The following is a 26,682-nucleotide window of genomic DNA, read 5'->3' as shown; positions in this document are numbered from 1 at the left end:
CTGAGGCATTATGGAGGTTCCCAGGCTAGGGGTTGAACTGGAGATGTAGCCACTGGCCTCCGCCACAGCAACACCAGATCTGAGCCATGTCTGTGATCTACACCACAGCTCACAGCAACACCAGATCCTTAGCTCACTGAGCGAGGCCAGGGATCTAACACCTGCGTCCTCATGGATACTAGTCAGATTCCTTTCCACTGAGCCACATCGAGAATTCCCCATCCTCTCACTTTCAGTTTGTATGTGTCCCTAGAACTGATGTGGGTCTCTTGAAGACAGCTTATATATGGGTCTTGTTTCTGTGTCCATTCACCCAGTCTTTGTCTTTTGTTTTGGGCATTTGGTCCATTTACATTTAAGGTAAGGTGATTATTGTTATGTATGTTCTTATTGCCATTTTATCTGTTTTGGATTTTTGTTGCCTTTTTTTCTTTTCTTCTTATCTTGCTCTTTTGTTGGTTTGATGACTCTCTTTAGTGTTGTGTTTGGATTACTTTTTCTCATTTGTGTATCTGTTGTTGATTTTTGGCTTGCACTTACCCTGAAGTTTTGATACAGGAGTCTCTATATATACAAGTTTGTTCTAAGTTGTTGATCTCTTAGTTGCAAGTGCATCTCCAGTGTCCCGCATTTGTACCCTCCTCATGATTTCGGATTTCATATTTGTGTGTGGATGATTTCCTACCTCTCCTATATGTGTCCTTTACTGGTAGGCCTTGTCATTTGTAATATTTTAGTTTCTAGTTGTGGCCTTTTCTTTTCCATCTAGAGAAGTTCTTTTAGTATTTGTTGTAAAACTGGTTTAGTGATTCTGAATTCTCTTAGCTTTTGCTTGTCTGTGATGCTTTTGATTTCTCCTTCAAATCTGAATAAGAGCCTTGCTGGGTGGAGTAATCTTGGTTGGAGGTTTTTTTCCTTTCATCACCTTAATTATATCGTGCCACTCCCTTCTGAGTTTCTGCTGAAAAATCTGCGGAGTTTTTGCTGAAAAATCTGCCGATAACCTTATTGGGGTTCCTTGTATGTTATTTGTTTCTTTTCCCTAGCTGCTTTCAGTATTTTTTCTTTGTCTTTAATTTTGGTCAGTTTGTTTAGTATGTGTTCCAGGGTGTTCCTCCTTTGGATTATTTTAATATGGTACTCATTGTGCTTCCTGGTTTTTAGTGAGCAATTCCTTTCCCATGTTAGGGAAGTTTTCAGCTATTATTTCTTGAAATATTTTCTCTGGTCCTTTTTCTCTCTCTTCTCTTTCTGGCGCCCCTATAATACAGATATTGGTGTGTGTAAAGTTGTCCCAGCATTCTCTTAGATTATTTTCATTTCTTTTCAATCTTTTTTCTCTTTTTTGTTCTGCATCAGTGATTTCCAGTAGTCTGTCCTCCACCTTGCTTATTTATTCTGCTGCCTCCTCTATCTGCTGTTGGTTGCGTCTAGTGGATTTTTTATTTCAGTTATTGTATTTTGCATCTCTGCTTGCTTAATCCTTAAATCTTCTATTGCTTTGCTCAGTGTTTCTTGTAATTTGTCAATCTTTGCCTCCAGTTTATTTCCGAGATCCTGAATCATCTTCACTATCATCAGTCTAAAGTCTTTTTCATGGAGGTTCTTAATCTCCAGATCACTTAGCCCTTTTTCTGTTTTGTGTTTTTTTCTGCTTCCTTATTTGAGTCTTGCTTCTCAGCCTTTTCATTTTTTATAGGTTTTTGGTGTGGTCTCCTCTTTGCAAACAGTAGAGTCATAGCCTCTCTTACTTCTTATGTCCACCTGCCTCCCCAACCCTTGACTGAAGTTGGTATGGGGACTTGTTGTAGGCTTCCTGACTGGTAGGTGGAGCTGATTCTTATCCTTCTGGTGGGTGGGGCTTCATCTCTGGGTGAGATCAGAGGTGGCTGTGTGGTTTTTAGGCAGCCTTTTTGCTGATGGGTGGGGCTGTGTTCCCACCTGGTTTGTTGCTTGGCCTGGGGCTTCTCAGCCCTGATGGGTAGGGCCAGATTTTTCCAAAATGGCCACATCTAGAGGAACACATGCTGATGATTATTCCTAAGACTCTTGCCTTCCCCAACAATGATCCACATTTGCTCCCTATTTTCCCCAGGAGATCCTCTAAGAACTGCAGTCAGGTCTGACCCAGATGCCTGTGCAGTCTCTGCTTTGCTCTGTGACCCAGGCACACATGAAAATGTGTGTGCCTTTCGAGAATGGGCTCTCCGTTTACCCCAGTCCTGTGGAGCTCCTGCACACAAGCCCTGCTGGCAATGCCAAATGCTCTGGGGGCTCCTCCCAGTGGTAGATCCCCAGGTGTGGGAATGTGATATGGGGCTCACAACTCTCACTCAGGTGAGTCTCTCTGATAGAGGTACCTTCCCATCTGTGGGCTGCCCACCTAGCAGGTGTGGTGTTGCTTATATCGTGAATTGCCCCTCCTATCGTCTTGATGTGGCCTCCTCTGTCTCCTGGAGTAGGATATCTTTTTTGATTGTTTGAAGTATATTTGGCTGAAGGTTTGTTCAGTAGTTGGTTGTAATTTTGATGCTTTTATGAGAGAAGGTGAGCTCCAGTCCTTCTTTACCATCTTGATCTCGCCTCTCTATTTTTCTTTTTTTTAGTCACACTTGCAGCATATGGAAGTTCCTGGACCAGTGGTCAAATCATTACTGCATCTGGGGCCTATGCTACATCCATAGCAACACCAGATCTGAGCCACATCTGTGACCTGTGCTGCTGCTTGTGGCAGTGCTGAGCAAGGCCAGGGATCGAACTGCCTCCTCACAGAGATGACTTTGGGTCCTTAACCCTCTGAGCCACAATGGGAACTCTCCCAGCATTTTGTCTGGAGCCTTTTTGATGATGGCCACTCTGAGTGGTATGAGGTCATACCTCATTGTAGTTTTGATTTGCATCTCTCTAATAATTAGTTATGTTGAGAATTTTTTCATGTGCTTTTTGGCTATCTGTATGTTGTCTCTGGAGAAATGTCTGTTTAGATCTTTGCCGTCTTTCTGATTGCGTTGTTTTTTGGATATTCAGCTGCATGAGAGCTGTTTGTATATTTTGGAGATTAATCCCTTGTTAGTTGCTTTGTTAGCAAATATTTTCTTCCATTCTGTGTATTGTCTTTTCATTTTCTTTATGGTTATTTTTGCTGTACAAAATTTTTAAGCATCAGGTCCCATTTATTTATTTGTTTTTATTTTCATTATTCTAGGAGGTGGATCAAAAAAAAATTGCTGCAATATATGTCAAAGACTGTTCTGCCTATGCATTCCTCCAAGAGTTTTATGGTATCTGGCCTTATGTTTACATCTTTAATCATTTTTGAGTTAATTTTGGTGTGTAGTATTAGAGAATGTTCTTATTTTATTCTTTTATGTGTAGATGTCCTATTTTCCCAGCACTCCTTATTGAAGAGACTGTCTCTTCTCCAATGTTCTTGCCTCCTTTGTTGTAGATTAATTGACCCTATGTGGTGGTTTTATTTCTGGGCTCTTTATCCTATTCCACTGATCTATATTTCTCTTTTTGTGCCAGTATCAAACTGCTTCTTGTAATTCCTCAGTCTGTGCCTCTGTCCTTTTTCTGAAATCTTGGATCATTTTTATCATTACTGTGAATTCTTTTTCAGGTAGATTGCATGTCTCCACTTCACTTAGTTGTTCTTCTGGGGTTTTGTTTTGTTCGTTTATTTTCAACATATTTCTCTGCTGTTGCATTTTGTTTAATTTTCTGTGTTTGAGTCTCCTTTTGGCAGGCTGCAGTGTTATAATTTTTCTTCTTTCTAGTGTCTGCCCCCCTTGTGGGTGAGGTTGGTCCAGTGACTTGTGTATTCTTCCTGGTGGGAGGGACTGGTGCCTGCTCACTGGTGAGTGGAACTAGGTCTTATCCCTCTTTTGGGCAGGGCTGTGTTTATTAGTGGCTGTGAGCTCAGTATGTGTTTAGGCAACCTGTTGGCAGAGGGGTGGGCTGTGTTCTTACCCTGCGGGTTGTTTGACTTTGGGTGTTCTAGCACTGGAGCCTGTAGGCTGTTGGGTGGGGCCAATTTTTGCTGCCAAAATTGAGGCCTCCAAAAGAGCTCATGGTGATCAGTATTCCCTGGGCCTCTGCCACTAGTGTCCTTGCCCCATCAGTGAGCCACAGCCAACCCCAGACTCCGTAGATCATCCAAGACCCATGGGTAGGTCTGGCCCAGGCTTCTATGGCGTAACTGCTTTGTGCTGGGTCACAGTACACGTGAACCCTTGTGTACACCTCCCAAGAATGGAGCCTCTGTTCCCTCCACTCCTGTGGGGCTTCTGCACTCAAGCCCTGCTGACTTACAAAGCCAAATGCTCTGGGGGCTCCTCCTCTCAATGCTATGCCCCCAGGTACATGTAGGGCACAGAACTCTCCTGTGAGATAAAATTACTTTCCAGTTTGTGGTTTGCCTACTCTGTTGGTATGGGATTTGATTATATCATGAAAGTGCCCCCCATCCTGCTGTCACATTGTCACTTCTTTATCTTTGGATATAAAATATCTTTTTTGGTAGGCTATAGTCTTTTTTGTTGATGGTTGTTCAACAGCTAGTTATGACTTTTAATGTTTTCATGGCTGGAGGTGAACTCAAGTTCTTGTACTCCACCATTGTGTCTTGGATGGAGGGGCTTCTTTTAGTTTTGAATACTTGCTGCCTCTTTCCTCATTGTGTGCTGTCTGTTAACCTCTTGATAGAGAGTGTGCAGGTGCAGCAGTCATTGTGGGACTGAAGGGGGTTGCATTTGGTAGTGGCCCATGTAGTTCCTGGACTCCCGTCCAGGCTGATTCAGCCTCCAGTGAGAGGACTTCTCAGGATGCAGGAACCTTTTGTCCTTCACAGCTCCGTCCTTGGGGTTCGGGGCCAATCCTAATTTCTTTCTCTTTCTCTCTCTCTTTTTTCCTTTTGTTCTACCTGGTTAAGTGGAGGTCTTTTGCCACTGTTCAGTAGATGTTCTGTGTGAATTGTTCCACTCGTAGATGCATTTTTAATGTTTTTGTGTGAGGAGTTAAGCTCCATGCTCTCCTCCTCCACTATCTTGATCCCATCCTTCCCAATTTTGGCTTTAATTTCTAAGATTGAGTCAAAATTCTTTTCCCTATTGTTTTCCATGAACTTTTGATCCCATCAATTAGTAATTAAAATATAGGGAGTTCCTGTGTGGTTCACTGGGTTAATGTTCCAGTGTTGTTACTGCATTGGCTCAGGTCACTGCCATGGTACGGGTTTGATCCCTGGACTGGGAACTTCCACATACCATGGGGGTGACCAAAAAGAATCCAAAACGAAAGCAAAAAAACCCTCAAGAGACCTTGTATCATGTGACCTTACCAACGGTGTGGCTAGAAACACTTCTTTTTCCTTTCATGTTTGTATATTGTTACTTTTCCTTGCCTCATTACAATGTCAAATAGGTTGAATGAGCATAGGCATTAATTATCTTGTTTTCTGTTGTGGAAAGAATGCATTCAGTATTTTACCATTGAACATAATGTTTAGTTGGAGTTTTTTCATAGATCCCCTTTTCCTTTTTTTTGTTTTTGGCTGTACAGGTTTCCCGGCCAAGGATCAAACTTGAGCCACTGCAGTGACAACGCTGGATCTTTAACTGCTAGGCCACCAGGGAACTCCCTAGATATCCTTCGGCATATGGAGGTTCCCAGCTGCTGGCCACAGCCACAGCAACGCCAGATCCAAGCCGCATCTGCAACCTACACCACAGCTCACGGCAACGCTGGATTCTTAACCCACTGAGCAAGACCGGGGATTGAACCTACGTTATGGTTTCTAGTCAGATTCATTTCCGCTGTGCCATGACAGGAACTCCCTGCTGAGAGTTTTTAATTATAAATTGTTGTTGTCAAATACTATTTCTAATCTGTTAAAATGATCATTTATTTCTCATTTACTCTGTTAATATGGTGAGCTTTTCCAAATGTTAAATGACCTTGTGTTCCTGGCCGAATCTCAACTTGATTATGATATGTTATTCTTTTTTTTTTTTAAATATTGCTGGATTTAATTTTCTAATGTTTTGCTAAGGATTTTTGCATCTCTGACCTTTTTTTGCTATTTCTTTGGGCCGCTCCCTCGGCATATGGAGGTTCCCAGGCTAGGGGTCGAATCGGAGCTGTAGCCACTGGCCCACGCCAGAGCCACAGCAACGCAGGATCCGAGCCGTGTCTGCAACCTACACCACAGCTCACGGCAACGCCGGATCGTTAACCCACTGAGCAAGGCCAGGGACCGAACTCGCAACCTCATGGTTCCTAGTCGGATTCGTTAACAACTGCGCCACGACGGGAACTCTGATTTTTCTTTTTTTAATGTTTTCTCAGGTTTGGTGTTAGGGATGTGCTGTCCTTTTCAGCTAGGAATTATTCTTCCTCCATTTTTTGAAAGAGTTCCTCTGTTTCTTTGTTGTTGTTGTGTTGTTTTGTTTTTGCTTTTTAGGGCCACACCGGTGGGATATGGAGGTTCCCAGGCTAGGGGTCTAATTGGAGCTACAGATGTCGGCCTACACCACGGCCACAGGAACACCAGATTCTAGCCTTGTCTGCAACCTACACCACAGCTCACAGCAACACCGGATCCTTAACCCACTGAGCAAGGTCAGGAATCGAACCTACAACCTCATGGTTCCTAGTTGGATTTGTTTCCGCTGTGCCATGACAGGAACTCTTTGTTCAGTGTTTTAATACCTTGTAAGCATATTGGACATGCTTATTTTATCATCTTTGCCAATATTTTCAGTCTCTAAAACTTGGCAGATAGGATTCTGTGATTTCTTTTGGATTCTAATTCTTGGTGCCTGGTTTGTATGTTTTGTAATTTTTTGACCACTAGTTTCTGGTACTTTATGTGTGATCAAAGATGGGATCAGATTGAAGTCTCGATCAAAGATGAATTTCTCCACAGAGAATCTGCTTTTGATTCTATCAGGAACCTGGAGGAACAGTCAGCCCTGGAAGCAGTTTAAGCTAAAATCTCCACTTAAGGTTTTAAGGCAACCTGCTTTGTGTGAATCTTGGCTGCAAAAGCCCAACAGTGACTTCCTATTCCATTCCCATTTCACCCCATTCCTAGGCGTTTGCTTCTTTCTCTACACCTCAGAGCCTTCAGAAACTGAACTTCATGATTCTTGTGGTTCCCCTGGTGTCTTTGGATAAAGCTGGCTTCAGGGCTCTTGTGACTTCTCTGGCTTCCTGCTTCGTGTTACATTATGATCTTTGAGTATTCTTTAATCTTTTGGCAGTTCCTTATTGCATTGTCAAAGATTAGTTCTGTCCTTTTCCTCCTTTGTGTGTGTTTTCAGCAAGTGGTTCTGTTTGGGCATCTTTGCTCATTTGTCATCTCTAACTCTGGTGCTTGGTACTTTGGGTTGCAGAGAGGTATTGGTGGGGTGCAGTTACTGACCTGTGTTTTCTTTTCCAGCTCTCCGGGAGATGCTACATAACCATTCCTTTGTGGGCTGTGTGAATCCTCAGTGGGCCTTGGCACAGCATCAGACCAAGTTATACCTTCTGAACACCACCAAACTTAGGTAAATGGGTGTGTACATGAAAAGGGCAGAGCTGCTAGGCGAGTGGTCCTGGAGGCAGACAGGCAAACCTGGGGAGAACTGGGTGACATAGTTGGAAAGGGCCCTAGCTTTGGAGTCAGACACATGTGGTTTCACATCTGGGCTCAATCATTTACCATTCATGTGACCATGGACAAGTTACTTTTCCAGCCTGCATCTCAGATTTCTGATCTGTAAGTTTGTGTTATTACTACTTAATCTGCAGGGTTTTGTGGAGGTAAAATGACATGCGATGTCTGGGTTTGGTAGGTGCCTGGTGCTCAGTACAAGTTGGCTGCTGTGAACTGGGTGTTGAGGGCTTGGTGCTGGTGGAGGGATCCAGCATCTGTTTTGTACAGCAGGGTACTGTGGGGGATGGAAGAGGGCCTGACGCCTCTTTTTCTTCTAGCTTTGGGGTGTAGCAGAGGATTATTCTATCCACAAAGAGCCCACAGGGTCAGTAAGCACAGGAGGGTGAGCCCAGCAGTGCCATTTGCCCAGCATGTAGCCAGTGACATTTCTGCTGATTGTTTCCAGGGACCTTGGTGAGGCTTCTCTTGAGTCTAGAACCTGTGTTAAATATGATCTTGAATTAATTTAAAAAAATTTAGGCGGTATTTGCTACATCAGTTTATTTCTTAGTATTATATTTTCAGAAGCAAGATAGACAAAGGTTATTTGGAATCCTTAATCAATGTAGCTTCCTTCAGCTTATCTGGTGGGTACTTCCCAGGGTTGCTGCCTGAGGTTCTGGTGGGGATAACATATTCTAGATGCCTTGTGAAGCATTCGAAATTACATTGAGAGAATTCTGGTGGAGGTGAGAGGGTGCTTGCCACCTGCATCCACTACACAAGTCACTTGTTGGTTGTGAGACTCTTTCCCGATAAGCCCTAATGCGGCCTCGCAGTGCTGCTTGGCCCTGTGAGTGGGGCGGTCACTGTACATTGCTTGGAGTTGGCACAGGAGATGAAAACCCCCGTGATCTCCCTAACATAGCACCTGCCTAGCCTGGAAGCTTACTGCCGGCACACCTCCCTCCTTGAATGTTCGGGACTCCTTCCTTCTAGGCTTGGGAACCCTCTGGGTGCAGCTCAGCTCAGAGGCCATTGTCTTTCCTTGAGAACATGTGGGCTCACCCAGTGATCTGACTCATATTGATTGTTGGGGATTCTGCTCCCCTTGTTTTTTCTTCCTCAGCAAATCTTAGTGCATGATTTCTAAGGCTACATATCATAGTTCTCAGGTTCTTTCATTTCACAGATACAAATCCAGGCCAGTCTTAGAATCCCAGCTGCTAATAAATGCAAATGTTTTTTTCCAGTGAGAAAGTGACCAGGGTGAGAGCGACATTCCCACTTTCCTGACTCTAACCTGGGACAAGTCAGTTATTCTCTGGATGCCTCCATGTCCCCACCATCATGCAGGCAGAACAGATGCTTTGTCTGTTTGATAATGCAAGGAAGTCTTTAAATAAGAATTATGTGGTTCAAATTGCTTTAAAAACTATAGAGACACTTATTTCAATTCTGTGCTTTTATAAGTAGTTCAGTGTATTGTATGCTGCACAGCTGCCTAAACCACACACCAGTTAGTCTCATTCTGCCCATGTCCACTGCTGACCACATAGAAAGCCTCCCTGTCCTCTCTGTACATCCTGTCTTTTTTAAATGGTGAGTTGTAAAAGGAGTGATTTAAAGTGAGGAAAAGGTAAGCAAATGAAAACTCCTCAAATTTATCATAGTGGAGGTCAGAACCTGTTACAGCAACAGAGGGCTGGGGACAGAGCAGGGGTGATGACAAGGCACAGGGTCTTAGTGCTCTGCTGACTCGTGTGTGGAGGTCGCCAAAGCCCTGGTGGAGCAGGGGATGCCGGGGCTGTTAGAAAGGCCACTGTGAGGAGCACATCCCTGTCCCATCTGTGTCCCGGGTTCTCTCTCCCACTGCGTCCCTACTGCTTGGCTCTCGGGCATGGATTCAGCTTTTCCTTAAAGTCACTTCATTTTTATTTTCAGTGAAGAGCTGTTCTACCAGATTCTCATTTACGATTTTGCCAATTTTGGTGTTCTGAGGTTATCGGTAAGTTTGTTTCCTGCTTCTCATTTCTGAAACTTCAACCAGTCATTTCTCTAGATAGCTCTGTCCTGTTATCTTATTTGTAGTATATCAAATTTTTCCAGATGTACTTAGAATAGTTTATTGTATCATTTGCATATGGAGGTATCTTTATAATACAGTTGTATACAAAGCAAAAAGTCACTTCGTAGCTAACTTAAATGTTTATTATTGTTATTATAAAAATGAATACATACCTACTTAAGAAAACTTAAGAGCTAAAAATAGAAATAAACATTCTCTAACGCTTATGACCCAGACACAACCTCAACTCACAATTTTATTTATTTATTTATTTTCTTTTTAGGGCCATGCCTGCCGCATATGGAGATTCTCAAGCCAGGGGTCGAATTAGAGCTGCATCTTCGACCTACACCACAGCCTATGGTAACGCTGGATCCTTAACCCACTGAGGCTGGAGATTGATTCCGCATCCTCATGGATACTTTCAGGTTTGTTACTGCTGAGCCACAAGGAGAACTCCATTAACTAATAATTTTAGTCTATTTCTTTCATGACGTGGTCATTGCTAAATTTTTTTTTTTTTTTTTTTTTTTTTTTTTTTTTTTGTCTTTTTGCCTTTTCTAGGGCGGCTCCCACGGCATATGGAGGTTCCCAGGCTAGGGGTCTAATTGGAGCTGTAGCTGCCAGCCTACATGAGAGCCACAGCAATGCCAGATCCGAGCTGTGTCTGTGACCTATACCACAGCTCACAGCAACGCTGGATCCTTAACCCACTAAGCAAGGCCGGGGATCGAACCTACAACCTCATGGTTCCTAGTCGGATTCGTTAACCACTGAGCCACGATGGGAACTCCCTAAATTTTATTTTAATTAATTAATTTATTTTATGGCCACACCCATGTCATATGGAAGTTCCCAGGCCAGGGACTGAATCTGAGCCACAGCCACAACCTGTGCCACAGCTGCAGCAACACCGGATCCTTTAACTCACTGTGCTGGGCCGGAGATCGAACCCACACCTCCATGGCAACCTGCACCACTGTCATTGCCTAATTTTAATTCAGAGTTAAAATCATACTACCTATCTGTATAGTTTGATGTCTTCTTTTTATGTCTGACATACCCTACAAAAAAGCCCTCTGGAATTTTTATTGGGATTGTGTTGAATCTATAGATTTGCGGAGAAAATCTTTTGTTAGGTTTTATCCCTTAATTCACGTTTTTTGGATACTATTGTAAATGGCATTTAAAAAAAAACTGCCAATTGTTTGTTGCTAGTATATAGAAATACAAGTGTTCTGGTGCATTAATCTTATATCTTATAACCTTGTTAAACTCACTTATTCTAGTAGCTTTTTTGGGGGGATTCCACAAGATTGTCTACATAGATGATTACTGCATCTGTGGATAAACAGTTTTATTCTTTGCTATCAAATCTGGATGCCTTTTTTTTTTTCTTTTTCTTGAATGAGTGTATTGGCAAGAAGCTTAGTGCAGGGTTGAATGTTAGTGGTGACAGTGGAAATCCTTGTCTTATTCCTGATATTGAGGGGAGCATTCAGTCTTTCACCCTTAAGTATATGCTTCTGGTGTAGGTAGGTTTTTGTAGATGATCCTTGTGCGGTTGAGGAGGTTCCTTTCTATTCCTTGTTTGCTTAGAGTTTTTATTCAGGAATGGATGCTGAGTTTTTTCAGATGCTTTCTCTGTATCTGTTCAGATAATTGTATGGCTTTCCTTCTTTAGTTTGTTAATATAGTGAATTACATTGCTTTTTCATATTTTAAACTGGCTTGCATTCATGGGATGAATCTTGCTTGAACATGATGTATTATCATCTTTTTTTATATTATTGGAATTGATTTGCCAAAATTTTGTTTATAACTCTTAACTTTGTATACATGGATGATATTGGTTCGTAGTTTTCTTATTAATGTCTTTGTCTGGTTTTGGTATCATTCTTGCTGGCCTCATAGAATGAGTTGGGAAATATTTTTCCTTTTCCATCTTCCAAAAGAGTTGTGTAGAATTGTTTATTCTCTAAATGTTTGGTAGAATTCATCAGTGAAGCCATCTGGAGATTTCCTCATAGAAAGATTTTTAACTAAAAATTTAATTTCTTTCATAGATAAGAGCTATTCATGTAAGCTTTTTTTCTTGAGTGAGCCTTATCATTTGGTTTCTTGCAAGGAATTTGTCCATTTAAGTTTTCAAATTTATTGACATAAAGTTGTTCTTAATGTTTTTATTCTTTTAATGTCTGTAGATCTGTAGTAACATAATCTCTCCATTCCTGCTATAGGTAATTTGTGTCATCTCTTTTTTTTTAAGGGCCCCACCTGCAGCATATGGAAGTTCCCAGGCTAGGGATCGAATCAGAGCTATTGCTGCCAGCCTCTGCCACAGCCACATGGGATCCGAGCCAGGTCTTCGACTTACACCATAGCTCATGGCAATGCCGGATCCCTGACCCACTGAGCAAGGCCAGGGGTTGAACCTACGTCCTCATGGATACTAGTCTGATTCATTCCACTGTGTCACAACAGGAAGTCCTATTTCTTTTCTTTTTTACTTGATCATCCTGGCTGAAGGTTTGTGAATCTCATCTCAAAGAATTGATTTTTGGTTTGATTTTTCTGTTGTTTTTCTCATTTCTGTTTCACTGCTACCTGCTCTGATCTTTATTATTTCCTTTCTCCTACGTATATTAGGTTTAATTTGCCCTTTGGTTTCAGAAGCTGAGGTCACTGATTGGAGATCTTTCTTCTCTAGTATGGGTGTTAAGTGTTATAAATTCCCCCCAAGTGCTGCTTTGGCAACTTTCCACAAATTTTGGTAAATTGTTTTCATTTTCATTCAGGCCAAAATGCTCTCTAAATTCCCTTTATTTATTTATTTATTTTTTGACCCTCACATTATTTAGAAGTACATTGTTTAGTTTGATTACTTGAGAATTTTCCAGAGATCTCGTACTGATTTCTAACTTAAATCCATTGTTTATCAGAGAATATATTTGAATCCTTTTAAGATTTGTTTTATGGCCCAGAATATAGTGTATGTTGGTAAACATTCTATGTGCAATTGAAAATAATTTGTATTCTGGGTCTTTTTTTTTTTTTTTTTTTTGTATTCCGGTTTTGTTGAGTAGAATGTTCTATAAATGATAGGTGTATCAAGTTGCTGGTGATACTCAAATCTACTATATCCCAATTTTCTACTTGTTCTGTCAATGGTCGAGAAAAGGGTATTGAAGCCTCTGTGTAATTGTGTCTATTTTTCTTTGAAGTTCTGTTTTATCCTTCATATACCGTGTTATTGAGTGCATAAATATTTAGGATTGTTAGGTCTTTTTGTTAACTGGCTCCTCTGTTATTATGAAAAAGAACAGTGTACTGTGGGTTTATAACACACAGAGGTAAAATGTATGATAACAGAAACAATGTCTGAAGGAAAGAAATTGAAGGAAATTTAGGCCTCTTATTTTTCACACTAGATTTCAGTCTTCTTCCTAATCTGATGCTTTATCTGAAACTGTCATTTAACTTTCTCCCCCCTTGCTTTAGCTATGGGTAAGGCAGTAGGAAAAAATGATCTGTCTGCCTTGTGATTTTCTAGGAATACCAAAGTGGGGTCCTCACACCTACACAAAAGCTATGGTCTTGCCTTTCCCACTTGTCTTTTTGTCTTGTCACATCTTCACTGTTGAAAGAGCCATTGGTGAGAAGGAAGAGCTTGTGGATTCTCACTTTTCTCGGGGTAGTTGGGAAATGGGTGTTAGATCCTGGCTTCTCACCTGTTGCTGTGATGATGGTTTTGTGGGAATTCAGGCTGCATTAGGATATGCACTGTTATGCTCGCTCCTAACGGTCTCGTTCCTTCTAGGAGCCAGCACCGCTCTTTGACCTCGCCATGCTGGCTTTGGATAGCCCCGAGAGCGGCTGGACAGAGGAAGATGGTCCCAAAGAAGGACTTGCCGAATACATTGTTGAGTTTCTGAAAAAGAAAGCTGAGATGCTTGCAGACTACTTCTCCTTGGAGATTGATGAGGTGTGTGACAGCCATTTTTCTGCCTCCATTGTGGTCTCAGATAAGAGTCAGGTTTTGTAGTTGGCCCAAGATCAGGGCAAGAAGGCTGGGTGCCCTGTCAGAAGCAGCCTGTGACCTGTATGACATCTTCTCTTCACTCTCCATTTCCATCTCTAGGTTATCATCTGTTTGTGCCCATTCTGGTCCCCAGGGCAGGACCCAGACACAAGGGAGAACTGGACCCCAAAGTGCCCATAGGCCCTGGTCAAGGAGATGACGCCGTGTCCACTTGCTCCCTGGTTGCTTCCTCTTACCCCATGACCTTGAGAGCTTTCCTTAATGTGTTCTTTGGCTGGTGAGCAGAGCCAAAGAAAAGGTTGTTCTGCTACATTTTGAGACAGAAAGCTCTTTTAGACGCTTAGCTCTCCTGCCCAGTGCCCAGCCCAGTTAAACTTGGCAGCTATGAGGACAAGACCTGGAGAAAGCACCAGGGAGATAGGATTTGCTTAAACTAAACCATAACGGCGTGTTCCCTTGTCCCCTTGTCTGTCCTGGCCTTTTCCCCCAAGCAGGAAGGGAACCTGGTTGGCTTACCTCTTCTGATCGACAATTACGTGCCTCCCTTGGAGGGTCTGCCTATCTTCATTCTCCGCCTGGCCACTGAGGCAAGTGTTCAAGCCAATATCAAGGACGTGGGTGTGTGAGTGTGCGCTGGAGGAAGGGCGCACAGCCCTGCCTCGTCCATAATGATGAAGACGAGGTCCCTCATCCCCACCACCCCCAGCGGTATTCGGCACTTCCGATTTCACCTTTGATGCCTAAAAAGTCACACTGAGTTTTTGTTTGTGATCTTCATTTAGAAATGAAATGTGTTTAAAGTACATACCTGGGTTGAGGTATTGAATTCTCTCTTTGCACCAGGTGAACTGGGATGAAGAAAAGGAATGTTTTGAAAGCCTCAGTAAAGAATGTGCTATGTTTTACTCTATCCGGAAGCAGTACATATCTGAGGAGTCGACCCTCTCAGGCCAGCAGGTAGGTACTAGAGGGACGTGTGCTGGCACCCGAGGACTGGGATGGGCCCTCACCCAAAGCTTGGATGGTGACACTGCCCCTCTGTAACCTCCTAGGATTCCATTGGACATAAGCTTTAAACACAGTAGTCAGCTCTTACAAGTTTTATTTCCTTCTAAAATACTCCTGGAAGGTACCTCCAGAGTGAGCTCAATAACTGTCCAGTGTACAAGGCCAAGCCATCTTGGTGGGGGAGAGGTTGATCTTCCAGGGCTAGTGGGTCCCTTTCTCTCATTGTTAGCCCAGAGGTGTGCAGCCACAGCTTTCAGGTTCTGGGTCAGTCTCCCCAGGCTCTTTCAGCCCTGCTACATTGCATCTCCCCACTGCTCTGCCAGGAGGACAAGGCTGTACTAAGCCAGGTCTCCAGCTTGAATTATGGAAGGTCAGCTTGATGCACAGGACCTCAGTGTCTCTGTGTGCTTTTTAATCAACAACTGTTTCAGAGGATTTGGCTGGGTGGGGAAGAAGGGACTGAAATACAGGCAGATCTCAGAGAGCTTGCAGGTTCCATTTCAGGCCACTGCAATAAAGTGAGTCACAAGAGGTTTTTGGTTTCCTAGTGCATATGAAAGTTTTGTTTACACTACACTATAGTCTGTTAAGTGTGCAGTATAGCATTGTATATTAAAAAACCAAAAAAATATACCCAAATTTTAAAATGCTGTTGGAAAATTGGTGCCAGTAGACTTGCTTACAGTAGGGTTGCCACAACCCTTCAATTTGTAAAACAAAACTATAACAATCCAAAGTGCAGTAAAACAAGGTCTGCCTGTACTGTAGAATGGCAGGGTGGCCACTTTATGCACATCCCCATGCCAGTGACTGCGTAGTCATCCTCTGAGGTGAAGTGATGTGCTCCAGTTTCTCAGGTGAGGAAACTAAGGGACAGTTTAAAGGCGTGCTCAAGGGTTCACAGAACCTGTGGATGGCGGAGCAGAGATTCAGTCCTAGGGTCTATTGGCCAAAGCCCCTAGGAAGTATCTCATTCCAGTGGAGGCAGCAGGATAGCACACTTAGCAAACTGTGCTGAGAGCACCTCATTTGATGAGAAGCATTTACTTCAAGGTAAGGATGGATGGATGAGAAAGCATGTACTTCTAGTACATGAGACAGCTAAGTGTAGGGTCGAGCAAAATAATTCTCATTTATTTTTTCATTTCTTACCTGGAAAACAGTGCTACATTAAAGACTCCAAATTTATTGGTAATTTAGGAATGTCCTTCCTGATCCTGCCATCGAAACACCATGGTCAGGATCAGACATGATGTTAATTCCTGCTACAATAAACACACTCTCCCTGAAGAGAAACAGCTTCCATGTGAGAAAGTGTCACGAGAGCCGTGGCTGATTCTCTTCCTCCACCTCACCTCTTTGCTCAGGCCGTAGGATCCTTGAGAGGCTGGCCTAGGAAGGATCCTTCACACACATTAGGACACATGGTCCATTGTAAGCCACCCAGACCTTCCAGGCCCAGCACACACGAACCAGGAAACCAGCATATGCTGGGATGTGAATGGCATCTAACGTGTCTCTGACATGTCTCTTCTAGAGCGAAGCGCCCGGCTCCACTCCAAACCCCTGGAAGTGGACCGTGGAGCATGTCGTTTATAAAGCCTTCCGCTCATACCTTCTGCCTCCCAAATGTTTCACAGAAGATGGAAACATCTTGCAGCTTGCCAACCTGCCCGACCTATACAAAGTCTTCGAGAGGTGTTAAATATGGTCGCTCATGGATTCTGGGATGGGCCGTTCTTCCTTGTATCCTGACGTTTGTAGGTGGAAGACTCGTGTTTGCCTTCTAACCAGTAGCACTCCTTCATGCATGGTGGACTGACTGTAAATAAATAGATGTGTCCTAACATGACTTCTTATTAATTTCATTACACTTGAAGAATGCTGAAAGTAAGTAAAAAGGCCTTGAAGATTTTATAGATCATGCATTGATTTGATTCTTTCTGTACTCTGGTGACTTTCTAGTAGCAGGTAAAAATTATGTTGGTTCAGGTGTCTTTTAAAAGAGGTCCTGAACCTATGAGATTCTGGTGACATGGATCATGTAGAAAGTTGAATCGACAGTCTATTAGTACCTTCAGTAACCAAACCTAATTAATTTATTCTTAATAGAAATATTTGAAAATAGTCCTTTATCCAGTCCCTAACAGGCATGAGCAAATTTTTAAGGTAGCCCTCTTTGTTAATGGCTGTCAAACTACCAGCTTAAGAGAAAGGGATTTCTAGGTATTATTTGAAGGGTGTTGTAAACTTACTTACACTGTATATGCCATTAAAAGAAGCTACCTTAATATTAACCTGCATTAACAGAAATGTGCAGTCAGCACAGGGAGGAAGAATGCCTACGGCTTTGAGGTAAAATCTAGATTACAGGGCTCAATCAAGAAAGTTCTGGGGAAAAGAACAGAAAAATCTATTGCATGAGAAGTGGAGCCATTCTATTTAGAAAAGACTAGGACAACAAAACAGACATTTTTTTGTGTGTGCCAGAAAAGGGGCAAGATCGGGTTCTAACACTTAGACCTTCCAAAAAGTAGACCAGGGCATCTCACAGGTGAAATTCCATGAGTGGAGAGGAAGAGGGGTTTCCAAGGCCTTAGGAGTTGGACCTCAGGTTTGGGGTTCTAGGATGAATCTGCATTTCAGAAAGTGCCTCCCATGCCCTCTCCCACACATCAACTGTTATTACGAGAAAGAAAACTTACAGGAAATAATCTCAGTTCAGGAGACTGGTTTCCTTATTTTAAAAACAAAGGGCTAATTATCCTAAAGAAGGGAATAATTATTAGAGATTTTATTCATATTTATCTTTATTATCTAGTTCCAAGTCTAATTTTATCTTACGTGGCCTTGATTCATTAGACTTTCCCCCTATTTTTCTGTATAAACACACTGAAGATACAATAATCACTTCCATAAAACCACCTTGATTCTGAGAGCAAAAAAGAATCACAAATACTGCAAAATGGCTGTACTTGATAAAATCGTCTTGAACTGGATGCCTTTAAAGATGAAACTAAAATTCTTAAATTCTATATTCTGGATGATTTCTCCCTAAGGAGATTATTTTACCTTGACAGAAAAGAAGAGGGGCAAGCTGAGGGATTAGGGTGCATGGCTGACATTTGTTTCAAAGGCTTCTCTAACAAAATGAATGTGTCGGTAGCCAATTGTAGTCGGCAAAAGGGTGTGTTTAATAGAATCTTCAGGCTTCCCACCTGCCTGCCCTGCCCTCCCTCCCACATCGGGCTAGTCTGAGGTTTCATTCCACAAATAAGCAGCAGATGAAATACTTTACAAGATACAGCACAGTTGATGTGAAGACTAAGGACCCTACTCTTACTTTAAGAGTAACAGGCCTTGGACTTTCCCTGCCCCATGCAACAAAGCAAGTTTTATATACACTCCCTATATCTTTTTCTAACATTTTCTTATATAAATTTAAATATCTTACAAAAAAAGGCTTTTTCCTCCAAACATATAAATTTGAGTGAAACATACATTCCCCACCTGTGGACTTGTTTCTTCACTAAAATATAAACGCGATCTGATATCAAGGGTAAATGTCTTCTGACCACTGGAGATCACGGAAGTCTGAATGGCACTGTGGAGAAGGCACTTGTGTTTCTGAGGTCTCCAGGAAGTAGCTCAGTGAGCACAGACTTGCTGTCCTCCAGAACCCATGCCAAAGCCTCCGAGTGCCCAGTCACTGAGGCAGCTGGGGAAAAATGGTGAGTAAACTTGATTCTAAAATTATGGAGATAAAAAACAATGGTGTGGACAAGTTCTTAGTCTAGAATCATACTACAAACAAAATATCCCAAGTGTTCATTCATGAAGATTCAAACCTGTTCATTCTCTCATAAATTATAAAGTACAAAGGCGGCTATTTGAATGACAAAGCTGGAACAGTACTGAAAGGGGTGGAGTCAATGGACGAAAGGTCATCCCAGCGGGCAGGCGGGCGGGCGGCCTCCCTATTGCTGGGCCAGTAGTGCCGTCCTGTTGGCCTTCATCTTCTCCAGCCGTTTGGCCAGGTGGCTGTTGGTCATCTCCATCTCCTCAATCTTGTCCAGTGCCGTTCGTAACTGGAGACGGGAAGAGCTCAGTCATTTCAAATAGAAACAAAAACCGGAGTTCCCGTCGTGGCACAGCGGAAACGAATCCAACTAGGAACCATGAGGCTGGGGGTTCAATCCCTCACCTCGCTCAGTGGGTTAAGGATCCAGCATTGCCGTGAGCTGTGGCGTAGGTCACAAATGTGGCTCGGATCTGGTGTGGCTGTGGCTGTGGTGTAGACCAGAGGCTACAGCTCCAATCTAGCCTGGGAACCTCCATGTGCCCACGGCTACGGCCCTAAAAAGAGAAAAGACAGAAAAAAGGAAAAAAAAAAAAGAAAACCCAGCATGACCTTCCTTTCCACTTGGTGGGGAACGAAGCACTGCCAGTCACGATGACCTTGCACACCATCCCATGGTTGCTTTTTCCTTTTTTTTTTCCCCAGCCAGCCAGTGGTGTTAACCAGTGATGCTGAGCATTAATCACAGAGGGGACATGAGGAAGAGACCTCATCTAAAACAAAAATAAAAACTACCCCTTTTCTTATTATCTAACTGACCAAAACATTAAAGTAATTGGCAGTCACCATGCAGGTCAAAAACCAACACAGAAAAGTAAGGCAGTCCACTGCCATGCCACCAAAACGACCCAGGATCGGGATTCTTACCCAGCAAAGAAATTATCTCCAAAGGAGTTTTTCTTTGTAGGGATGTATTCTAAGAAGCATAATAAAGCAAGTACCTCTCGCTGTAGCTTCCTCTTCTCTGCTTTCAGCTCATCCTCAACTTTCTCGGCATTCTCAGCAGCGGTTTTATATCTTAGCACCTGTCCCTCCAAGCGGTTAATCTGTAAATAGGACACACAGCCCTCAGTGCCAGGCACAAGAAGCCACCACATTTTTGCAGCCAAGATGGAAATAGGATGTCATTACAGATCCTAAGTAATCTAACACTAACAAGTCCCCTCAGTGTGAGTCATAGGCCCTCTCAGAACCCACATGTTATTTATTTATAAATCAGGAACTGTCCCCAGAGAGGATGACAACTGTAGAGACATTACAGGGCCAATTTCCCATGTTAAGTTTTAAGACGACCATACTGTTTAAGTGCCACAGTATCACTGCAGGAGGAGACCCCCTGGATGGGGAAGTGTTTAGACTTTATGAAATGGTGAATAAGGGATTATGTTATAAACTACAGTCTTCTTGAATGCTCTTGAAATACTAGTAAAAGAAAGAGAATTATAGCTATCGTTCTCTATTTACACAGAAAAGAGAAGGCTGAAGTGCTCTGCCAGGTGATCCCTGCCGGCTTTCCCACTTGAATGAGATCAGACCTCAACACTCGGGGATTAACCACTTAGATGCAGGAAGCAGATGTATGTCAAGAGGATTTAAACCGCTTGGTACCATACACAAGGACTTACACTTTGCTCCAAGGTGGTTATATCCTGTTCTGCTTTTGAAAGCTTAAACTTGTATTCACTAATTTGTCTGTTGGCATCTCCTAGAACAGAAGAGAACAATGAGCCACCTCACAGAGGTGAGGTGTGACCGTGAGGCAGTGACGCCCCCTGCCGTGCAGAGGGGGACATGCCGCAGAAGGAGACAAAGCACAAGTGCACAGGTTCTAAAGCTTCTACACTATGAGAAGCTCTAGCATTCGTGTTGCAACAGCATTTTAGAAGAAAATTCTCTCTTCAAGCCATGACGCATACAGGTAGAGCTTTAAACAAGGATCTCTGTCAGTGAGCAGGGCCCCTGTCAACCTCACGTGCAGCCCAAAGGTCCAGAGCCCTCTGGCCTTCCCTGCTCTCCTACCCCCAAGTGCCCTTTCCTCCCCACCTCCCATCTAAGTCTAACCAACCTTTAAGGTTCTGCCCAATTTTCACCTTCTTCGTAACTCTCCTTGGTTAACTACAGCTTTTCCTTGCATTTTTTTACACTCCTCTTTATGACATTTATTATGCTTTCTTAACATTACATAGGTATGTAAGGATAAGGGCCCTGTCTTAGCTTCTCAAATCCATCTTTTTCTAGCTAAGTGCTCTGCACATAATGTACACTTAATATTACTGAAATAAATGCTTAATATTAATGAAATAAATATGTGATAATGTGTTATGGATAGGGCTATAAATTATTAGCTGTATATCTGACTTAAGAAGCAATTTAAAATGAGAAGTTTAGAAATGCTAGGGGATAAAAATTCCTTCCACCAATCCAAATTTAAGAGAAATCACCTGAAATGATTATAATAAGGCTTATAGGAGATAAACCAAAACTGAATCTACCCTACTTAAGAATTTTTCTGGAGTTCCCATCATGGCTCAGTGGAAATGAATCTGACTACAGGCATCCATGAGGACGCAGGTTCGATCCCTGGCTTCTCTCAGTGGGTTAAGGATCTGGCATTGCTGCTCTGATTCGACCCCTAGCCTGGGAACCTCCGTATGCTTCAGATGCAGCCCTAAAAAGACCAAAAAAACTTTTTTTCCCCTACTTTTTCATGTAACTAAGGTTACAGCTACCCCAATAATATTTAATGCAAAAGGTTTTTCTAATTGGTTACTGTCACCCTAAAAGTAATGGGGTTATAAAACTCTCTCCCCAAAAGCTACTTCTGGTATTGAAAAAGAACAATTCTCATTTCTGGGACTAACACTGAAGCTTCAGGATCTTGTTTTTTTAATTCTTAATCCCATCAATTTACTATCAAAATGTGCTGCTTCCTTCTCATAGAATCACTCATTTCTTCCTGTTTTCAAAAGTACAAGTCCCTCATCTCAGCCATTTATTTCACACATTTTGAAATTCCACTCCAAACACCAAGCTTCCAGCCAGGGCAGCTGTCTGGAACCGAGAGCCACCAGATTCCTGTCCTGGCCTCTGGTGCAGGGAGCTGCCCGCTTCTGCCTTGCCTGGCCCTTCTCTGCTCACCTGCTCCTTCAGCTCCACCCACGGTGCTTCCCCAGCCACAGATGCGGGCTCTGCCTTGCCTACCTACTCTGGGAAGATTTCACACACCCATTCACCCTCAGTGTGATTCCTTTTGCATTTGCTGTTTCAGACAAAACTCTCCCAAATGTATCCCCTGCCCTTGCTAGGACTACTGGCGGTCAATGGACTATTTCAGTCACCATAACAGCCTCCTAGCAAGTCAGCCTGCTTCTTGTTATGAGCCTCTTTTCATCTACCCTCCACGCCAAATTGGTATTTCTAGAACAAAATATTGACCAGGAAGTATCGCAAGGGTTCCAACTGATATCTAATAGAGGAAATGATACTAACCCAAAGGTTGATAGAGGTAATAAGCCTTGATCCAAAAAGGCTTATCTATACGGCCTACTCAGAATATTTAGCTCAAAAGACCATGGAATAACCAATATTTTACAATAATTTATCAGAAAAGCCATTATTCAGATTGGAAAATAAGTCTTCCCCTGTGGGAATCACACATTATCTAACTGTATGCAAATGGCTGCTGAAATCTCCCTATTGTGGAAATTACTGTGGATACAGTAGGCATTTAAAAATAATATGGGGTCAAAAGTAGAAAGGGAGAAAAACTGAAATAGATTTAGTTTATTTAAACTGAATAGGCTTACTTTGTGGCCTTGTTTTAAATTCTAATGTAGATGAATCGGGGTTAACACTACTGGGAAAATTCTCAAACTACTCAATAGTAGTGTGACTTCAAATATCCCCCTCCAATTATCTAAGATAATTCCATAGCAAAACATGTAATTAGGAAGGATGCTTACAGATGACACAGGGATGTGGAAAATGAGAGTGTCACGAAGTCACCATGTGCAAAGTGTTCTAGAAGTCACTTTGCCCAAAACGGGGGAGAGCAGTACCTCGTCACCCCTTGAAGCACAGTCCTCATCACCCCTGCAAACACACAGGCTAGAAGCAGCCTCTTCAGGTCCATGACTGATCAGGACGGCTGTTCTGGTCTGGCCAAGGACTGACCAATCTCAGAACATAGCTTGAGAAACGTGAGCCGTGGGATCTAGTGCCCGTTCGCACCCCACCTAGGACACAGCCCGCCCCACGTGGAGTGGTGCCCAGCCCAGTCCTACTCTGCATCTCGATGAACTGCAGGTCTGAGCCGTTCTGCAGTCCTGCAGGGTCACCCGCCACGCCATCGTTCCTGGAGCACTTCTGCTGCTCTTCTTCCAACTGCAGCTTCAGTTTTCTAACCTGAAGAGGAAGTAAAGGCTCACCAGTGAGATCCAGTCTCTCAAATGAAACTGATGCTCAGCCCAGTGGCCACATCTTAGAGCAAGGCCGCATGTATTCCTTCAGAAGCTGTTTTCTGCAGGGCCTGCCATGCGGGACACTACTCAGTTGCTGGAGAGCAGCTACGAACAGATTATCAAAAGAGGCTCCAGGACTGGGGGTCCCAAAGCAAACAGCCATGTTTTGTTATTTGTGGAAAAACACATCTTCTGTGTATTTTTTTGTTGTTATTTTTATTAAAAATGGAAAATCCCATGGGCAGTTAGATGTTTCAGAGTTAGGTTAAATATTCTTATTTAGAAAACTGTATAGAGAAATAATTGGAAATATATTTTTGAGTTTGGCTATGTAATCTACCTTATTTTACCCAAAATAAAGGCCATTCATAGCAGTATTCATTAATAGCCAACACAAGAAATGTCCATCAACAGAGGGATGTGCAAACTGTGGTGCAAATATGCAACGGAATCACTACTCAGTAGAAGAGAATGTGCTACCAATACATGCAGCAACATGGTCAATCTCAAACTAAATCTATGCTGCGTGAAAAACCCCAGAAAATGCAAACTGAAGGGACAGAAAGCAGATCAGCAGTTGCCTGGAGAAGGGGAGGGAGGTGGGAGAGAAAGGAAGGTATACAAAGAAACACAGGAACTTGGGGAGTTACAGATATTTTCACCGTCTTGATTGTGGTGATGGTTTTACAGGCTCTGCCACAGGTTAAACTGTTGTCCCCTCCTATGTAGCAGTCCTAACCCCCAGGACCTCAGAATGTGACCTTATTTGGAAACGGTCACTGCAAGTGCACTTAGCTGAGAAGAAGTCGTACTGGAACAGGGTGGGCCTCTAGTCCAGTATGACTGGTGTTCTTAGAAGAATACCATCTGAAGATATGGTATATACACAGGGAAGGCATGTATAGACACCGAGGATGCCACCAGAAGCTAGAAGAGAGGCGTTCTCTAGCTGACTTCCCATCACAGGCCTCAGAGGAAACTCACGCTGATAACACAGGACTGTGGGCATCCCATCTCCAGACTGTGAGACAGTACATTTCTGTTCTATGCCAGCTGGTCTGTGGTGCTTTGTTATGGCAGCCCAAATACGGGTATGGACATCTGTACACTTTAAGTATGTGCAGCTGATTTTATGCCAATTATTACCTAATAAAGGTTTTTTTTTTTTTTTTAATTTACAAAATAAACTAAAACATAACATTAGGAAGGACACTGGGTTGGAATAAAAGAAGGCCCAGTCAGAGGCAGGAGTCCCACATGTGGAAAATAAGGTGAGATGAACAGAGACGAACTGCATGCTGAGGCCTCTGGTCCACCCTCAGTGCGCACGCTGCGTGCAGCTGGGCCTATAGCCTCAGGCAGAAGACAGAGCTCTCTAGAATTCTGACTAGACTAAAATAAAAGACAATATGCTCACATTGAAGGTTCCTGACAAAAACATCAGCCTCATCAATCTTCACAGAAACTTGAATGAGCCCCACCCACAAACTCAGAGCTGCCCACCAGCTTTTTAGTATTCTACTTTCAAAGTGAAGACAAAAAAAATACATAAAACAGCATGTAGAAGGAAACAAACTATGCAGATAGAAAAAAAGAATTAAGAAGCAAACCAACCAGCCCATCAATATCCTATGAGATATATGAAAATATCTGAGTCATTGAAATGACTGCAGAAATTGAAACCCAACAGAAATGAGAAGATAAAAATCTTTTAGAAAGCAGAACAAAAGAGATGAAAGGGGACGGAAAAACAGGAAAGAAGCAGTAAGAAAGTGAGAGTATATGTCTCAAGGACTAAACCACTCCTCCAACAGAAATCAAAGCCCCAAATGCCAACAACTCAACTTCAGAGATGCAGGAAGCAGCACAAACCAGAGCAAGTCTGCCCTCTCCTACAGGGGAGGATCATTAACCCATTATACCACAGTGGGAACTCCTGTGATTTCCTTCTTTAAAAGAAAAAGATGGGAGTTCCCGTCGTGGCGCAGTGGTTAACGAATCTGACTAGGAACCATGAGGTTGCGGGTTCGGTCCCTGCCCTTGCTCAGTGGGTTAAGGATCCGGCGTTGCCGTGAGCTGTGGTGTAGGTTGCAGACACGGCTCGGATCCCGCGTTGCTGTGGCTCTGGCGTAGGCCGGTGGCTACAGCTCCGATTCAACCCCTAGCCTGGGAACCTCCATATGCCTCGGGAGCGGCCCAAGAAATAACAAAAAGACAAAAAAAAAAAAAAAAAAAAAAAATTAAATAAATAAATAAATAAAAGAAAAAGATGAATGACAATGATTACAACAAAGAATTCTAAACCCACACCAAACTATTTATCACGTAAGAAGGTAAAATGAAGACATTTTTAGTCCTGCAAAGTACAGCCCCCAAACTTTTTCCTCAGGAAGCTACTGGGGGATGAACCAAAACAAGAGAATGAAAAAAGGAGGAGGAAGGCATAAGACACTGCCAAAGGGAAGCTAGCCCAAACCACGGCCGTGGGTCAAGGAAACAAGAGATGACAGTGCAGAGTGGTCACAAGGGAGTAGCCATTAAGCTCAGAGGGGATGAGTCAGATGCTCCAAGAACCAAAAAGAGGGAGCTGAGGGAATACTTGGTGCATCTGAAAACATTCAACCACTGCTGGAGTCTGCCGCCAGATTGGGAACAGAGAACATAAGAAATCAAGCAAATGAAGAGAAAACTCACAATACAAACTTTAGGGGAAGAAAGGAAAGGTGAAGGAGATGAAAGGTGATCCTAGGACACTCCATGGCTCCACTGGAAGCAGTGTGTACAAAGTCCTAATAATGTAAACAAACTGGAGTCACACTGCTCCTATATTAAGAGAACCTAGGGATGGAGAGGACACATGCATGGTAGGGAAGAGGACAGGGGACAGAAAACTAAACCCTCGCACTCTGCAGACAGACATCAACACAGCAGCCTTACACAGATCAATCAAGAAGCAACATACACAAGGGCAGTTCACACCAAAGGAATCAATAAAAGAACCAAACAGGAATGTCGGGGGTGAAGGTGTAGGGGGCAGGGCAGGCAACTTCTGTCTTCATAACAGGGTTTGAAGACCTATTTGACTCCTTAAACTTTGTGCCCTATTTTATATATATATATATATATATATATATATATATATATATATATAAATATATAAATAAACATATTTAAAGAATAGGAGACCACAAAGAGGAATAATGTCAAGTATCTTTTTATCCTTCAAATCCTCAATAGTGATATTTGAAACAAGCACATCTCTTTCTGGTGCATGTTTTAGTTTGCTAACATTTTACCATATAATTTAGTTACAACTAACATCACCTTCCAATGAGAAGAATGTCTTTACCTGTGATAGTAGCTCTTCCTTTTCTCCAGCAAGTTTTCGTAGCCTTACATCTAAAACAAATGAAAAGGGATGTAAGCTAAATCTGTAATGATGTAGTATATAAAGAACTAAAAATAATTCTTCACATTCACAAACAGCAGCCATTATCTGATCAACAATTTACAGCTCAGAGTATCAAAAGACATGAAGGCTTTAATGGTGTAAAGGAAAAGTACTTTTCAACACATATTTGCATACAACTGATATTTATCAGG

At 42.6% G+C, this 26,682-nt stretch overlaps 2 protein-coding genes across 57 annotated transcripts in view; one reads left to right on the top strand and one right to left on the bottom strand.

The window, feature by feature from the left end:
* MLH1 (mutL homolog 1) overlaps positions 1-16,607 on the top strand; it is a 93,790-nt gene extending 77,183 nt beyond the window's left edge. For all 7 annotated transcript variants that reach the window (XR_014822336.1, XM_021068366.2, XM_084986704.1 and 4 more), the window contains 6 exon segments: positions 7,445-7,553; positions 9,587-9,650; positions 13,531-13,695; positions 14,247-14,339; positions 14,596-14,709; positions 16,298-16,607. Coding sequence is in view for 6 of the 7 variants with exons in the window: in XM_021068366.2 (XP_020924025.2) it covers positions 7,445-7,553; positions 9,587-9,650; positions 13,531-13,695; positions 14,247-14,339; positions 14,596-14,709; positions 16,298-16,465 (713 nt within the window). In the remaining variant the exon portion in view is untranslated.
* LRRFIP2 (LRR binding FLII interacting protein 2) overlaps positions 15,869-26,682 on the bottom strand; it is a 121,347-nt gene continuing 110,533 nt past the window's right edge. For 47 of the 50 annotated variants that reach the window (XM_021071625.2, XM_021071637.2, XM_021071641.2 and 44 more), the window contains 5 exons: positions 26,429-26,478; positions 22,903-23,023; positions 20,245-20,324; positions 19,561-19,665; positions 17,934-18,848 (listed from right to left, as the gene is read on the bottom strand). In XM_021071625.2, coding sequence (XP_020927284.2) covers positions 18,738-18,848; positions 19,561-19,665; positions 20,245-20,324; positions 22,903-23,023; positions 26,429-26,478 — 467 coding nt within the window. In that variant the 3' untranslated portion in view covers positions 17,934-18,737. Of the gene's footprint in view, positions 16,645-17,465; positions 17,527-17,933; positions 18,849-19,560; positions 19,666-20,244; positions 20,325-22,902; positions 23,024-26,428; positions 26,479-26,682 lie in introns of those variants that run through there. The other 3 variants (XR_014822717.1, XR_014822715.1, XR_014822716.1) reach the window with 3 other exon arrangements.

Source organism: Sus scrofa, chromosome 13 (genome assembly GCF_054392235.1).
Source record: "Sus scrofa isolate SSC_HxYL_T2T_F1_AM1 chromosome 13, Sscrofa_HxYL_maternal_Yorkshire_Landrace_v2.0, whole genome shotgun sequence".
In the NCBI taxonomy this organism is placed as follows: Eukaryota; Metazoa; Chordata; class Mammalia; order Artiodactyla; family Suidae; genus Sus; species Sus scrofa.
The sequence above is the reverse complement of the archived record's forward strand: the minus strand, read 5'-3'. Positions and strand labels throughout refer to the sequence as shown.